Below are 16,189 nucleotides of genomic sequence, written 5' to 3'. Positions count from 1 at the left end.
CAAATCGGCCCCGGACTCTCATCGTCTCCCTTGGCCCCCACTGAAAATGCTGACTGCCAGGTGGAGTGGGAACTTGGAAGAAACCTGGAGGGATCAGAGGAGCTGCGTGGGGGTGAGGAGAGGGGTGCTGGAGAGCGGTTCTGGAGTTGTGGGGAAGGGGTAACCTAGCAACCACTGGCTTACATGGTCACAAAGCCAGCAGGCTTGCCCACAGAACCAGCGAGCCTTCCTGTTGATGTAGCTCCCCTTGCTCCTCTGCTCAGGCAGCAGGGACTTCTCACACACAGACTGTAGCAGGCATTTGCCTCGGTGAGTCGAGATCCATGGAGACATCAATCTCCTGTGGAGGGAAACGGACACTAGAGCTGGACTGGGGGCTGGGAGGCACCTACAGAGGTCAAGATGGGGCAAGGAAAGTTCTGTCTCAGGATTGATGTGAGCGTTCAGACCCCTTCTGTCCAGCTGGTTGGGGACCAGGCAGAGAGGGAAGTGAGGACAGAGGTGGACACAGTGGAGCCCAGCCTGGCCCACTCTGGAAAAGGCTGGCCTGACCCAGTCCTTGTTGACCTCTACTGCAGCTACGGGTTGTGACCCAGTTGTGGCTTATAAAATCAATTTAATGGGTCATATCTAAGATTTACAAAATGAAAACCAAAAGTAGGATGAAAATAGCACTGTGCATCATAGGATAGGTATTGCTTTAGGATGTTCCTGCCCCAGTTTCACATACACACCGGTGTGTGCACACACGTGTGTAGATCATGATCTGATCCACGAATGAGTCTCTTAGGATGATCACAGTCAAAAGCATTTGAAAGTCTGTGTTCTAACAAGTACTTTTTCCTGTAGGCAGATGGGTTTGGGCTTCCAAATGGCCTGTCCGCAAGCCTGCAGCATGTAAGTGCTCTAGAGCCCAGCCCCCGTCATCCAGGATGTCCAAAGCTTCCTTCAAAGGAAGTTCTACCAACTGTTTTTCTCTTTAAGGAAAAGATCGGGGGAGACTTGGAATCAGGATGCCTGGGGTCCTCGTGTGACCTCAGGTCTCCCCTTCCCCCATCTCAAGGAGTGCTGCCTCTCACTTCCACCTGAACCTGACAGCAGCTGACCCTGGGCATGTCTGGGGTCCTTTGCAGATTTTGTAAACTCAAGGGTTCATTTTCAGAATGCACTGACTCCCGGTCCCAAACCCATCCCTAGCACCTGCAAGCCCTGCACTTTGGAGAGATATAGACGGGTAGATTGATAGATCTATATATGCATGTGTATGTATATGTGTCTGTTTATGCGTATCTATATATCCAGCTACTTTCAGGTCCATCGATTCAGACCAATCACAATTCTTGACTTTAACACCTATCAGTTTGCATCCACTTCACTGAATCAGAACTATTTCATATTATAATGAGCACCAGCAAACGCGCCTCTCAAACCAAGAGTTAGAATAGCACCACTAACACTTGTGCTCCCCTCCCTCCCATCCCCCATCCCTGACTTCCCTCAAAAAGAGCCACTAGCTGAATTTTGTGTTTAGCATTTTCTTGCCTTTTTTTCCCCCTCCCTTATCACATTTATGATAATTTTGCTTTCCTTTGAGCTTCACTTTTAAGAAGGAATCTCAGGCTATGTGGCCCTCTGGGCCTTGCTTTACTTGACCTCACATAATATTTGTAAGGTTCATCTATGTGGTTCTGGGTAGCTCTGGTTCATTTTCATTGCAATACAATGTTCAATTGCCCACATGTAGCACCGCTCACTCACCCCTTCTTTCTGCCATTGGACACTTGGGAAGTTGCCAGGTGTTTGCTAATTCGAACAATGTTAGTCTGAATATATTACAAACAGCCCCAGTCATACGATTGCAAGAGCTTCTCTTGGGTATATGTCTGGGAGACGAATTGCTGAGCGCTACAGCTTGCAAATGTTCAATTTTACCACACATTGCCAATTTTTCCCCTTAAGTGTCTGTTCCGGTTTACATTCCCACTGCCAGCGTATGAGATTTCCTGTTATCCATCTTCAACACCAGTGTTAAGTGCACTAGTCCTTATTCTGCTAGAAAGTCGACGATGGCCACAGACGTGAAGACCCAGTTGGCTGAACATCCACTGATGAGGTAAGACCCCAAGTGCCCACCCTGCTGATCCGAGCGGGTGGGGGAAGGCAGGGCAGGCTGGGAGACAAAAGTGGCGTGGCGGGAACCCAACAGATGGAGGGTCCAGGAGAGGCAGCCCTTCCTCACCTTCGGCTGCCATCAGCCAAGCCCCCAGGGGGTTCTTAGGCCTGAGTTAGCACAGGTCACAAACTGGGTCCCTCCCTGGAGGGAGGAGGACATGGTGGCAGGGAACAGAAGCACCTGTGTGAGAATTCCTAGATTTTTAAGGGGCGACTTCCTCTGTCAGTTGGGGTAGGGAGGCCACGTAACTGCAACTTTCAGAGAAGGTTTGCTTTATTTCTTTAAGTCCCAGATGCCTTAGAGGCCAGTGGAGGACGGCACAGAAAACTCAGGGGCCTGGCCAGCGAAATCCTCAGAGGGCCCCGAGGCCCTTGCTTAGCATATCCAGAGCCCACCTCTTCTCCAGAGGGCCTCCCTTCAGCCAGGGCCACCAGGAGAAGGGAATGCAGACAGCCAGCAGGCAGGTGGTCCCACCAGGCCCCAGCGGAGATCACCCCACCTCTGGATCCATGCTGGATGGACCCCGGGCTCCTCCAGAGGCAGGGCCTGGCATCCTCAGGAGAGGGAAGGGGTGCAGGGTGGAGGACTGACAACCTGAGAAACGTGTCTCCAGTGAAGCCGATAAGAGCTTGACGCTTCCCTGCAGCGTTGCGACTCTGAATGCTGCCCCACCAGCTCTGCATCTCCTGGGAGGGGCTCCTGAGGGAAGAGGACATGCTGGCCCCGTCTGGCCTTGGTGCTCCAGCTTCAGCCCCTGGACGCGAAGTCTGGGCCAAGACTGCCTGGAGGGGGGGCCCCGGGGCAGGGGGACTGCCCATAGCTGGCTTCTCCTGGGCTGCCAACAGTTGGCTTGGGGTGAGGTCCTCGTTGTGTCTGCCCCTGACCCTGGAGGTGTATATAAGGTACCTTTGCTCCAACCCAAGTATTTGGAGAGTAGGTGGGTCTATGGCTTCTTTTTCTGGCTTTAGAGAGAGTTTCTGGGAGAAAACTGAGGTCTTGGGAGATGCTGAGTTCTCTCCAATAGATCTTAACTCCCTGCTAAGGCAGCTTATGAAGACAGAGGCTCCCTGGGACTGGATTGGACTAGTTGGCAGAGGACCCCAGGAGAGGCCTGGCTTTGGGAGCCATGGGGTGGAAGTGAACTCCTGGAAACCAGTTTCAGAGTGCCTCAGGAATAGACTCCATCTGAGCTCTGAGTTCTGAGCTGGGTGGGCACTGATGCCAGGAGGCTCCATTAGTTTCTCCTTGACTTTCTCCTTCAGTCCAAGGGCTGAGCTGAAGCCTGAAAAGAAGTCAGGGCACAGGCCAAGGAGCCACGGGGACAACGGGCCACAGAAAGAACTGATGATCCCAGGGATCGTGGATTTCCAGCTGATCCAAACAGCACTGAAGACCCCCAAGCCCCAAACCCCTGGGGCCTACCGCTTTGGCCGCCTCAGCCACCACTCCTTCTTCTCCCGGCACCACCCCCACCCACAACGTGTGACCCACATCCAAGGTAGGCCCTGGGGAGGTAGGGGCCTGACTGGAGGTGGTGGGGCGGTTCTGATGACCAGAAAAGGAGGATCCAGCCTCTGTTTCCAAGCTGAGGCCCAGAGAGGATGGGGATTTGGTCAGGGACAGAGAACTGCTTGGCCACTTGCAAGCACTCAATCAAGTGAAGACTTGATCTGGGGAAGCAGGCTCTGAGGCTGACTGTGCAGCCCTAGACCATTTTTCCTCATTGCTGATGCTCCCATTTTACAAATCAGATAAAGGGATGAATGTTCTGCCCCAGAACTGCACTCTGTTCTCTAACTCAGGCCAATTCATCCACTTAGCCCTCTGTCCATCAGATATCTGTTGAGTGCAAACAATGGATCAATCACTTATTTAGGCCCTAGGGATATGACAGTGAGTGAAACAGTTCCTAACCTTGTGGAACTGACTCTGCTGGGAAAGGCTAGGAAATAGATGAGTTGTCATAGTGTAGGAAGTGCCAGGGCTCTAGAAGGGAGGAGACCTGATCAATAGCATGGCATCTAAGCCAAGAACTAAAGGGGAGAGGGCATTGAACTGTGTGGCTAGTGGAGGAAAGAATGTCCCAGGCAGAGGGAACAGCAAGTACAAAGGCCCCAAGGCACACATTCTGGCTCTGCTGGGGAAGCAGAAAGGAAGCCAGTGTGGCTGGAGCTGAGTAAAGAGGAGGAGAAAGGAGAAACTCCAGAGAGGTGGTGGGAGTCCAGATTATGTGGGCCTTAGAGGTCACTCCACTTACCATTAAGCCATCTCACTGAATGGATGGGAGCCACTGGAAGGTGGAAAGCAAAAAAGTGACAGGAGTGACCTGTTGGCTGCTGTCTGGTGGGGGATGTAGACCAAGGAGGTAGCAATGGAAGAGCAAGTGGCCCTGCTCTAGAGCTATACAGAGGTGGAACCAACAGGATTTGCAGATTGGTTAAAAATAGTAGGAAAGGCAGAGGGGAGTCAATGATGACTCCCAGGTGCTGGGCCTGAATGACTAGAAAACCATAGTCACACTGACTGAGGCAAAAAAATGCCTGAAGGAAAGATCAGTGCAGGGCAAGGGAGGGGTTGGAAATTGGGTGGGAATCTGGGAGATGTGAGATTCCACACATCTTTCAGGCTTGGGGGTAGAAGTGTAAAGTAGGCAGTTGGGGCTGGAGTTCAGGTGAGAGATGCCAATCTGGCCACCACTCAAGGAGGGATGGCATTGGAAGTGTCATGCCTGGATGGGCAAGCCAAGAGCCCGTGTAGATGCAGGAGAGGAGAGCCTGGCGCTGAGCCCAGGGACCCCAAGCCTGAGAGGGCGAGGAGGTGAGAAGGAAGGAACAGAGGAGGTGAGGAGCAGCCTGTGAGTTAGGAAGGACCAGGGGAATGAGCCCCCCACCCCCACCAGCCAAAAAGGAGAATGTTTCAGGAAGGACAGAGTAAGCCAGCATGCCAGGACCTAACCAGGCTGGTCCTCGAAGCTTCACCGTGTATGCTAATAAACGGTCACACAGACCTGAAGCCAGAAGGGTCCTCATGTGTAAGCAGCTCGCCACCACCTCTGGGCTGCCCTGCAGAGGCTGACAGATGGCAAGGAGTTTTATCTAGGGGGTCTGGCTAAACCTTGCTTCTTTTGATTTGAGCCCAGGTCCTTCTGGTCGCAGACTATGGCTCCATGCCCCATCCCCGTGTCGTCCTCTTCAAGCTATCCACCTCCGTGTGCTCACACCTGCAGTTCCTCGCTCTGTCGTAGAAAATCAGAAGGACCCCAGGACTAGAGTCCTATCTCACCTCCCCCTGACTCGCTGGGTGACCCTGAGCACTGCCTATCACTGTTCATTCTTAGTGTCCCCCTGGGTAAGGCCTCTGTGGCCGGAGGGCCCAGCTCTAGCGATCTATGGTCAGGAAGAAGTGGAGTCCGTACTCTCCCTGCCCACCAGCCTCCTCCCAGCCTCCTGGTGTTCCTGGGGTCTACCCAGGCCCTCCTTCCCACAGCCTCTCACCCTTCGCAGATCTCACCGGGAAGCCCGTCTGTGTCGTCAGAGACGAGTTCTCTGTGGCCCCCTTGCCTCAAGCCACACTTTTATCCCGCTGTCTGATGGGGTTGCCCACCATCTCTGTCCCCATCGGAGACCCGCAGTCCAATCGGGAACCCCGGCTTTCTTCTGGTGGGTACTTGGGCACCAGCCCCTCTCCCCAGGGGCTGCCCTCCCTCCCAGGTCCCTGGGAAGGAAAGAGCCAGCGCTCTTAGGTCGGTGGGGTCCCCTGCGGTTTTCCTCATTTCCTCAGACCGCAGCATCTGCACTATTCTTCACCCCCCAGGTCCTCAGAAATGGGGCCCCTACTCAGATTTGAGGTGTTTGAGGCATGATAACAGAGGACAGACAGAGTGGGGCAACAGTCATGTGACTTACAGCCACAAACAGGATTGATATGGGAAATGTCGAGTAGCTTGTATGTAGGCTTGGGCACCAGCCCGTCGGAGCAGTTGGCCAGAGATGGAGCTGGAGCTGAAGCAGCGACTTTCTGGCAGCCCCTGTGCTTACCCTCCCCCTCCATCAGGGTCCAGGGGAAACCCACTGGTGGGGACCAGGACAGCTGTGCAGGGCAGAGCGGCTTGGGAAGCTAGCCGCAGCACATCTCCCCAACTTCGCCAAGAGCAGTTCGGTATCTGAGGGACTGGCACAACGCAGAAACTGAGGCTCAGTGCTGGCCTCAGGTGCCTAAAAGAGGCGCAGCTAGACTAACCCGCACACATGTTGGCGCAGGTAGCCAAGCATCCCCAGCAGCTTCCAGGGAAGCCACAGGCTAGGATCAACATCAGCCCCCTCCAGTAGTGACCACACACTCACCCCCCCAATGGCGAGATTCCTCCTTTCCTCGCAAGGTCACCGCCTCTCCCTTTCCCTTTAAGATACAAGGCGGAAGGCTGGGGAGGTGAGCAGGCTCTTCCCACCCCCACCCCCCACTCCCAGCCCTCTCAAGGCTGGGTACCACAGGGAAGGCAGGAGAACCCCGGGTTTCAGCTGGCAATGTCTTCCCAGAGGCATGGAAAAAGGAGTTGAGAGACCTGGCTTCCCGGGTGGCCGTCTTCACCAAGGAGAATGAGCTGAAGAGCAAAGAGGTGGGTGTAGAACACAGGAGCCATCTGGGAAGAGATCCAAAGGGTCCATCCTTTTGTGATGAAAGCCGTCCCAAGTGTGTTCCCCCTCGTGAGCAGTAGAGCTAGTGTCCACAAGAGGTGCTGCTGTTGGCCCAGGAGGAGGGGGCTGCAGAACATCCACCTCCCCACCCGAAGAGGGTCCAGCAAGGGCTCAAAAGAGAAGAGAAGGTGGCTAGGTGGGGAGATCCAAGAAGGGTGCATAACAGAGGTGGGATGGGCAGACAGGGATGGGGAAGGCGTTCCTAGTGGACACATGCAGCTCAGAAGCTGGGAAGTGCAGGACATGCTTAAAAAGGGCAGCATAAGCGGGCAGCCATGTGGGGTTGGGGGTGGGGAGGAAGGTAAGAAGGGGTTGACTTTGCATGTGGGCAAAAAGGAGGAGCTTGCTCTTCATTTCTGAACTTCCTGTAGTGCCCAGTCTCATAGGGAATAGAGAATCACTGAAGGATTTCAAACAGGATGGGGTGACTTTGTGGGTGCTATCTGCTGATAATCCAGTAAAGACAACTGGGAGGCAGCATGGAAGTAGTTGGTACTGGATGCAGGACAGGTCTGGCCCTTGGGACAGAGTCTGGCCCTGCCCTGCTCTTGGGCAGCAGAGTTCTCATTTCTGATTTGTGGCCTACTCACTGCAATGCTCACGGCAACTCGGCTAAGCTCTGGGGGTCTCAGTTTTCTTATCTTTAAAATGGGGACAAGTATAGGGTCACCTGGGTGACTGAGTGGGCTGAGCGTCCACCTCTTGATCTCAGGACCCTGGGATCGAGCCCCACGTCGGGCTCTGCATTCAGTGGGGAGTCTGCCTCTCTCCCTCCTCCTCTGCCCCACCCCTGCTCCCATGCACATGCTCTTTCACTTGCTCTCTCTAAAATTTAAAAAAAATTGAAAATATAAACAAATAAATGTGGGGAGAAGTATACTAGCAGTCTCAATTGGGGTTGCAGGGGTAGGAGGTCCCAGGCCTCATATCAATAGGCCTAGCTCAGGAAGTTTTCCCAGAGCAAAGAATGGATACCAAGTTCTAGGGGACAAATTTGAGGGGTAGCTGAGCTGGAGTTAAGGTAGGAAATGGGGGTCTTGGCCTAAAATACTGCTTTCCAATCTCTGATGGGTGCAGGGGTGAGGGGAAGGGAGGGCGGGTCTCCCTAGGAGGAATAATGAAGACTTCAGAGGACCACCAGGGTCTCCAGCATTGAAGAAGTTCCAGGAGGAAGCATTTTGGATGGGGAGAGTCCCTGGCTGGGGAGAGGGGTCCAGAACAGGGTGGGGCTGGCCTGGTCATCCTCCCAGGTCCCTGCAATATTGCGATGCTAGGATTGCAGGAGGGGAGGTGAAGCCCCAGAGGTGTGACTGGGCTTCCTTCTCTTCCCCTTCTTCCTCGAGCCTCTCTCCCTCTCTCTCTCTCTCAATCCCTCTCTCTCACTGCCTGGAGTCTCTGGCCACTTTGCTCCCAGCAGAAGGAGGAGCCTCAGCGGGAGCAAGGGGCAAAGTACTCGGCCGAGACCGGGAGGCTCATCCCCACTTCCACCCGAGTCATTGGTCGCCGCCACTCCCGCCAGGGCCCACGGATGTATTCTTCTGGCAAAGATGAAGGAGTCCAGACTGTCTTCCTAAAGGATCATGAGCTGCTGGTAAGGCCCTGGGAATGCTGGGAGCTACGGCCCAACAGAGGCCTGGTCTGAGGGCAGAGAACATGTGGTCGCTGCTCCCAGGCTCCCAGCAGTCCCAGCTAGGACGCTTTAAAGTGTGGCCTCTCAGGGTGCCTGGTTGGCTCAGTCAGTTGATTGCCCAACTCTTTTTTTTTTTTTTTTTTAAGATTTTATTTATTTTTTCATGAGAGACACACACACAGAAAGAGAGAGAGAGAGAGAGAGAGAGAGAGGCAGAGGGAGGAGCAGGCTCCATGCAGGGATCCTGATGTGGGACTCCATCCTGGGACTCCAGGCCAGCCCCACCAGTCCCAGCCCAGTCTCCCCACACTGTGCAGGGTTTGGTGGGTGCCACAGTGAAGCACAGACCTATCTTCTGATGTTTAAGTTTCACCGGCCAAGGCCTGAGATGAGTCCGTGACCGATGCTGGTGGGTTAAGTCTACCTGCGGTCCCTTTTAAAATGCATACATGTTCTCCAGGGAAGGTTAGGCCCCAAGCCAGCATCTTGACACCCTCCCTGTGACCCGTGCTTTCAAGCATGCAGTCCCTTTGGAGACTTACAACGGTCCAGTGAAGTGGATAGCAGACAGGGCCCAGAATCCCCATTCCACAGATGGGGAGGCTAAGGCCCTGCCAGGTGACATTCTGTGGCCCAGGTCCCCAGAGACGGAGCAGCATAGCGGAGACTAGAACGACACTTTCTCCACCATAGGGCGGCCTCATCTTGCCTGGAATTAGGTTCTCGGGTCCTGTGGGGAGGGGGCCCCGGGCAGGTAAGTCGGACGGGGAGAATGAAGAAGGGGCCAGGGGCAGACCCAGGGGGTGGGGGGAGTCACTGCAACAGGTGGGTATCTGGGGCTGAGGGGGCACCCTAGCAGCCAGAGGCCCGGGAAGGGGCTCAGCCCGGTTCCTGTTCTGCCAAGGATGAGGCCGACCTGCTGGGGACTGACAGGCCCCCTCAGGTCCTGGGAAGACCGACTGCCAAGCACTAAGGAGACCCCGCTTTCCTAGGACTCCAGGGGCTACACCTCCTACCACGGGTCCCAACTCCAGGCAACCGTAGCCACAGCCACCGTCAGCAGCCTGGCCTAGGGAGCCCCCGTAGCCCATCCTCCTACACAGAGCTGGAGCTCCCCCCGATGATACGAGACTGGAGGACGCAGGGGAAAGAGGGCCCAGCGGTGGCAAAGATGCCAGAGGCTGAGGAAGCGGCCGAGGGTGAAGCGTTCACGCTGCTTGGCAGGACGGAGCCCCACGCAGGGTCATCTGCAGCATCAGCCAGCCCTGACCCCCAGCCCACCCGCTGGGATCAGCCCACCTCTGTGCTAGTGTCTCCAGACCCTGGGAGCTCCAGGGTGGGGAGGCCCGTGGGGTCCCTGAAACCCCCACACCAAGGATCCAGGGATCCGGGACTCGGTGGGTCTCCAAGCAGCCAGCTCTGACTTTGCCTTCCCAGTGAGGGACTTTGGGGGTACAATCAGCCCACGCAGGGCTCAGGGATGAGGGATCCACATACGTGATATGGAGCTTTGTTGTGCCACACTCTCCCTGCTGGGCGTCGTCCTCTTTCAAGGCCTCAGATTCCTCATTTGTCCAGTGAGGAGGTTAAGACTCTTCCACTGGGGGAGAGAAAGTGCTGTGTAAAATGCAAAGTCACAGGGCAGGAACGATGGTGGGGACCAGTTTAGCCAAGCATGTGGCTCTGGGAGCACATGTTGTAGGAGCGGGGCCTGTGCTGCTGGCTGGGACGTGTCATCCGGGCTCACTGACCCGGGGCCTGTCCTCCTGCCCGCAGGTCCTGGAGCTCCTTTGTCAGATCCTGCAGACAGACTCCCTGAGCGCTATCCAGTTCTGGCTACTTTACGCTCCCCCAAAAGGTGAGGACACAGCTGGGGCCCAGGGCTTTCTCGGAGTGGAGGCTGTGGAGGGCCTTGTTCTCTGGATGTCACTGGGCTTCCACCCAGGGCCTTCCTCCTGGGCCCCAAATGCACCTGTCTCCAGCGGGATAGGGCCGCTGCTGCCTCCTCGCCCTTCCTCGGCAGGATTTCCTTGACCCTGCTTCTTGGAGGGGACTTTATACTGACCACTGACCGCCCTTGGCACCCAGGAGGGAGAAATCCAAAGATATATTTAGCAGACACACCCCCACACCCACCACTGCGGGAAGCGTACAGACACACACACACACACACACACACACACACACACACAGAGGAACCGTGAAAGGACGTCCTTGTACACACTGGGATGGTGGGCAGAAGGTTTATCTGGGTGGGAGGCTGAGGGGTGGTGATGGGAGCCGGAGACAGTGGAGGAGGAGGGCAGGAGGCAGGTGTCCAGGGGGCTTTGCAGAGAGAGCCCAGAGGCATGACCACAGGGTGGGCCAGCAGGTGCCGAGAACAAGGAACATACATGTGATCATGTGGTGAGAGAAAGGTGGGGAGGACCTGGATGCTCTGCACACACAGGGGCCAGGATAGAACAGGGGCCTCCCCAAAGTGGACCTGGAAGCAGAATGAGAGATGGTTAGAGAGAGCTGCCCTGGGCCAGGGTTGGGCAGAAGAGCCGAGGCCCTGCTTCCAGCTTGTCGTTGCAGGGACAGGACAGGGTGGGTCCGGCCACTAAGGACCATGCCCCCTGGCTGTGCTTACAGAGAAAGACCTGGCCCTGGGACTCCTGCAAACAGCCGTGGCTCAGCAATTTCCACAACCCCTAGTCTCTATCCCGTTGGAAAAACTTCTCCATCAGCTCCAGGAATTCCAAGAGCCATCTCAAGAGAAGCAACAGCCGCCCTACAGGTGGGCTTCACACCCCTCACCTGCCCCTCTGTTCCCAGAGCTCTTCCCTCCCATGCAGCCACTTGTCCTCCCCCGTGAGGCCAGGTGGTCTGGAAAGGGGATCCAGGCACTGGGCTCACTGAGCCTGTGCTGGAGGAGGAGGCCCAGCCCCTTCCCCGAGGGACCCTCCGGTTCAGCCCCTGCTGCCTGAGGGCCCCTCTGGCAGCCCACATGTTGGCAGCTGACTATGGGGGATGCCCGAGGGGTAACCTGTGTCAGTTGTAGCAAGACAGGGCCGGAGAAGCCACAGCTAGCCCTCCAGCTCTTAGTCTCGGGGAAGGCCAGTAGAGAGGGGAAGCTGACACAGGGGAGCAGAAGTACCGTCATGGACGGCTGGAGGACACAGGGGGAGGGCACAGTGGGAAGCCCTCACCAAGCAGGCGGGTAGGGCTAGGGTGTCAGCAAGGGACCTGGCAATAGTGCGGGCCCACTGTTCTGCCGGACACCACTGGAGTCCACACAACCACTCACAGAGGCAGCGTTACCCCCATTTCACAGATTAGAAAACTCAGCAACAGCTGAGACTACCTAGAGTCACCTGGCTAGTCGGAAGAGCTGGGATCCAGCCTAACTTCCAAGCCCAGCAGCACCCAGATTTGCCAGAGACCCTGTTAAAAATGCAGATTCCTGGAGATTCTAACAGCAGGTGGGGGATGAGCCAGGGGATGCATCACTTTGACAATCTCTCTGGTTTTCCCCGATAGAGCTTTGCGGAACGTGGCTGGGACAGGTAGGATATGAAGGAGCAAATGAGAGGTTGGGGACTGTCAGGAAGGGAAGGCAGGAACGCGCTCAGTCTAGGAAATGTTAAGTTTGGGGGTGGCTGCAGCTTGGTGAGAGGGGGCAGGTGCTTGTGCTCGTTTGGGTTTGTTGAGGGCCTGGGTTCTCGCTCTGGCCCTAAACTGGGTTCTCTTTTCTGCTTTGAGAGACCAGAGAGGCTTGGGAGGAAGGCAGGCTTCGCTGTGACCTCGGGCGAGCCACTGCCCCCACCATGGGCCTCAGCAGCACCCTTCAAAACCACTCTCCTAGCGTTGTAGGGAGGACAGTTAGACCGAGTGCATAAAAAGGCCTGCTTTGGTGCAAAGCGGAAGTCCTCCGTTAGGGCAGCAGGAGCTCCAGCTTCTCCACTCACAGGAGAAGGCTTCCTCTCTGCCAGGAAGCAGGAGCCAAGCACGGCCGGGGCGGGCTGGGGCAGGGGCCTCCCTTACCACTTCTGGGGCAAGAGGGCCCAGGAGGTTCCTCGTGGTCACGGCAGGCAGTGGAGTCACAGCTGTCTGTCGGGGTCCCACTTGGGGGTGGTGCCAGCAGGGGCCAGGCGCCTTGGGCTCTTGGGCTCCCTGGAGCACTTGTTTCCCCACCGCACCCACCCTGCCGCTCTGCTGCAGTGGGCTCCAGCCTCACATTCCCTTTGTGTCCCTTATAGCCAATCCCCGAAGAAGACGAAGACCCCACCACTACCCAAAGGCGACCAACCAGGTAAGATTCTATGCAGCAGATCATCCCAGGGGCTCTCCCCCCCACCCCCACCCCCATCCCTAGGCCCACCCTGGCTGTATGCCTCCTCGGGGGATTCGAGGACACTGGAGATGAGTCTCTGCCCCAGGAAGCTGCTCATTCCACCCATTCATCTATTCACTCATCCATTCAACAGAGACTTCCTTAGCAGCTGTGAGCTAGGCTCTGGGGAAGAGTCCAGACAAGTTCCTGCTGCTATGGAGCTCACATCCTAGTGAGGAGGAGTGCAGACAGCAAATCCAAACATCGGAGGGGGATAGGTACTGGCAGGAAAATAAAGCAGGGGAAGTGAGGGGCAGTAAGAAGGACTGGCAGGGTGGGGAGAGGGCTCCTTGGCCTGAACGACAGGTAGTTCCAGCCCAGTGTGGGCCTCGGGAGAGCCCAGAAATAGGGCTCTCACCTGCCAGCTGTGTGGGTGAAAGCGTACTCAGGCCAGGGTGGCTGGGGCCTTATGGGTCAGGCTGGTGGTAAGAAATGATGTGGGCAGGGCCAGCCTGGGTCTCACCCAGGTGACATGGGGGTGCACTGGAGGCTTATAAGAGGGCCTGGTGTCCAGACAAGTTCCCCTCTGGCTAGGTAGAGGAAGGAATACTGGGGGCAAGAGGGGCTGAGGGGAGACCAGGCAGGAGGCTGCTGCATCCTCCTGGTGTCTTCGGCCAGGGCAGGGGCAGAGAAGAGGACAGCTACCCACCACGTACCGTATTCTCTGCCACTAGACTGTAAGGCATCCCAGGTGAGCATCCGGCACAGGTAGGCACTCCCTAGGTATTTGTTGTCTGGATGTAGAAAGAAGAGGCGGAGGTGAAGCTCAGAGAAGGGAGTCAGCTACTCCCGGGTCACCGGCAGCACCCAGAGCAGCAGCAGGGCTTGACCCACATCTGCCTGGGGCCTCGCGGGGAGAAGACGTCCATTTAGGTCCCCAGAGCAGCTCCCAGCTAGGGACCTGGCCCATCCCTGTCCTCTGCTGACGGATGTCTTCCCTTCTCCCAGAGTACATCGGGAGAGCACAAATTCTCCGGATGCATCTGAACCAGAACACAGAAGACAGAAATTCAAAGCCGAAGGCAGAATGCGGAGTCTGAGTCCCTTTGGCCACCTTGCTCAAGAGCTGTCCCCAGGTTCGGGGCTGCTCCCAGTCCACCCACCTCAACAGCAATATCGACTTTCCTATCACACGGAACCTATTAAAAGGCTGCCTTCCCCCTAAGAGGACAATTCCACTCCACTCTCTATAGCAGGTCTGTACTTGGGGGTTTATTCCAGGAGCGAGGATGGGCTACACGGAACCATCCGGCTCCCTTGGAGAAAGCCCAAATGCTACTGCCCACACGGGGCTTACCTGCTGGTTCTATGTTCCTAAGAGCTGAAGGGCAGCCTGAGGAAGAAGCTCTGTCCCACCCGAGCCAAGACACACAGGGGATCCGGGTAGGTTAGAGCAGATGTCAGGAGCCCACAGGCCTCCGAAAAGTAACCGTCACTACCAACTGTTGAATTCCTGCCAGTACCATATTCAATTCCCCCAAATATTCGATTCCCCCAAAGCTCTGTGAGGTAGACTATTAATATCATCACTCCCATGTTACAGGTGAGTACATCGAGGCTCAAATGGGGGAACTAACTCGTTCAAAGCCACACAGTGAGTGGCAGAGCCAGGACCCAAATCCAGCATGTCTGGCTCGGGAACCCTGCTCTTTCTTCCCCGCTGTGCTCTACCCCTCACCCAAGGTGGTGGCTGCAGTCTGAAAATCATAAGCATTAGCAAAATGGTGGTTGGCAAGATCAAAGATCAAGGAGGAAAGAGATACTCCATAAATGTGACCCAGTTGGGGTTTTGTTGTCCTTTAAAATCTAGAGAAGATAGCCTTTGACCCTCTTGGAAGTCCAGTGTGTTCCTTGAGATTTCTGCAGATTCCCTGGAAAGCCAGGGCGGGGAGATATGGGAGGCATTGATCATCCCCCGTGTCATGGTCACCTGTGGCTCCGAGCTGCTACTTCCACTAAGTGCTCCAGACTATGGCTCCCTCCTGTGCTGGCAACACCGCTCCCCCTCACAGCAACTCAGATTCGGTCCCTCTGGGTTTTCTCAAACACCCCACACAAAACCTATATGTGCAGCAGCGTTCAGCCCAGATCAGGGGTTGGATGCGGATTTGCTGTGAGTCCAGCCAACAGCTTCACATCAACATTAAACCATCTTGTGTTCTTAAAGTCCCCTCTCCCACTGAGGATGTTCCCCCGGCAGCAGCATCTCTTATTACAGCCCTGTGCCTTGTGACGTTGCTGGCTTTGGCCTCCCTGTGCTCACCCCTGCCATCAGTTTTCCAGAAAAGCCCACCAGAAAGCCCACAGAAAGTTCACCAGAAAGCCCACATTCATTTGTCTTCTCCTTATTGCCCTCCTCTTTTTTTATTGTGGTAAAATCCACATAACAAAATTTAACCATTTTAGCCATGTGTCAAGTATACAGTTCGGTGGAATTAAGTACACTCACGTCGTTGTGCAAATACGCCACCATCTGTCCACAGAACTCACATCCTCTTACAAAACTGAAACTCTGTGCACCTTATACACTGACTGCATTCCCCTTCCTTCACCCCCAGCAACCACCTGCCTCCTCTCCGTCTCTGTGAACCAGACTGCTCTGGCTGTTTTATATCAGTAGGGCCACAAACTATTTGTCTTTTTGTGACTGGCTTAGTTCACAGAGTAGGATGTCCTCGAGACTCACCCATGTTTGTAGCGTGTGTAAGAATTTTCTCTCACACTGATTTTTTTTTTTTTCCAACGTACCAGCTCGGCTTCCCCACCAGCCCCATTCCCAGACTCTCCAGCCCCACGTTGGCCTATCCAGCCCCATCAAGGTACCAACCTAGAGGTCCATTCTTGAAAAAGGGTCCTTGCCCCTTGGCAGTTGTAGGTATGACAGTCTCTCTCTCTTCCATTAGGAATAATTTTTAACAATCCACATTGTAAAAAATCCTAGAAGACACCTGCTTCCAGAATAAATCATACTTGTTGGCACGAAGAAACCCCACCTGGCCCTTTTGCTCATCCTTCTATCTTCCCTTGAATTGATTAGGGAGTATTGCTGAGTGGTTAATAATTGCAGTCACAGATTCTCATGATTTTCTTATTCCAAAGAGCGTACTTTTCCTCAGAGCGGCTCGGCCTGTCCCGCAGATTGATTGATTGATTTTGCTTTTGCAACTCCCTGCAAAATGCTTGTGGCACTGCCTGGCCTTTGCAGCCACTGTCATTGTGCTTAAAGACAGGGTGGGCTGGGCCTGGCTTCTTACTCCTGTATCTTGAGGGTGGGTGGCAAACAGTTCGTTCTCTGCAGCCCTGAGGTCTTTCGGGAC

At 55.3% G+C, this 16,189-nt stretch overlaps 1 protein-coding gene across 1 annotated transcript; it reads left to right on the top strand.

Annotated features, from left to right (window-relative positions):
* The first annotated feature begins 2,040 nt into the window (after positions 1–2,040).
* TBATA (thymus, brain and testes associated) lies at positions 2,041–15,864 on the top strand. Its single transcript, XM_026010003.2, has 9 exons — positions 2,041–2,113; positions 3,436–3,671; positions 5,677–5,832; positions 6,709–6,794; positions 8,282–8,458; positions 10,274–10,355; positions 11,132–11,276; positions 12,739–12,791; positions 13,821–15,864. The coding sequence occupies exons 1-9, from the start codon at positions 2,067–2,069 to the stop codon at positions 13,910–13,912; spliced, it is 1,074 nt and encodes a 357-aa protein (XP_025865788.1). The 5' UTR covers positions 2,041–2,066; the 3' UTR covers positions 13,913–15,864.
* Positions 15,865–16,189: the final 325 nt, after the last annotated feature.

Source organism: Vulpes vulpes, chromosome 4, assembly GCF_048418805.1.
Source record: "Vulpes vulpes isolate BD-2025 chromosome 4, VulVul3, whole genome shotgun sequence".
Lineage (NCBI taxonomy): Eukaryota > Metazoa > Chordata > Mammalia > Carnivora > Canidae > Vulpes > Vulpes vulpes.
Note: the sequence above shows the minus strand (reverse complement) of the source record. Positions and strands in the feature narration are given on the sequence as shown.

Coding starts and splice junctions, on each gene's coding strand:
- TBATA (XM_026010003.2), top strand. CDS start 2,067: ATGGCCACAGACGTGAAGACCCAGTTGGCTGAACATCCACTGATGAG. Junction 3,672..5,676: donor ACGTGTGACCCACATCCAAG/GTAGGCCCTGGG, acceptor CACCCTTCGCAG/ATCTCACCGGGAAGCCCGTC. Junction 12,792..13,820: donor ACCCAAAGGCGACCAACCAG/GTAAGATTCTAT, acceptor CCCTTCTCCCAG/AGTACATCGGGAGAGCACAA.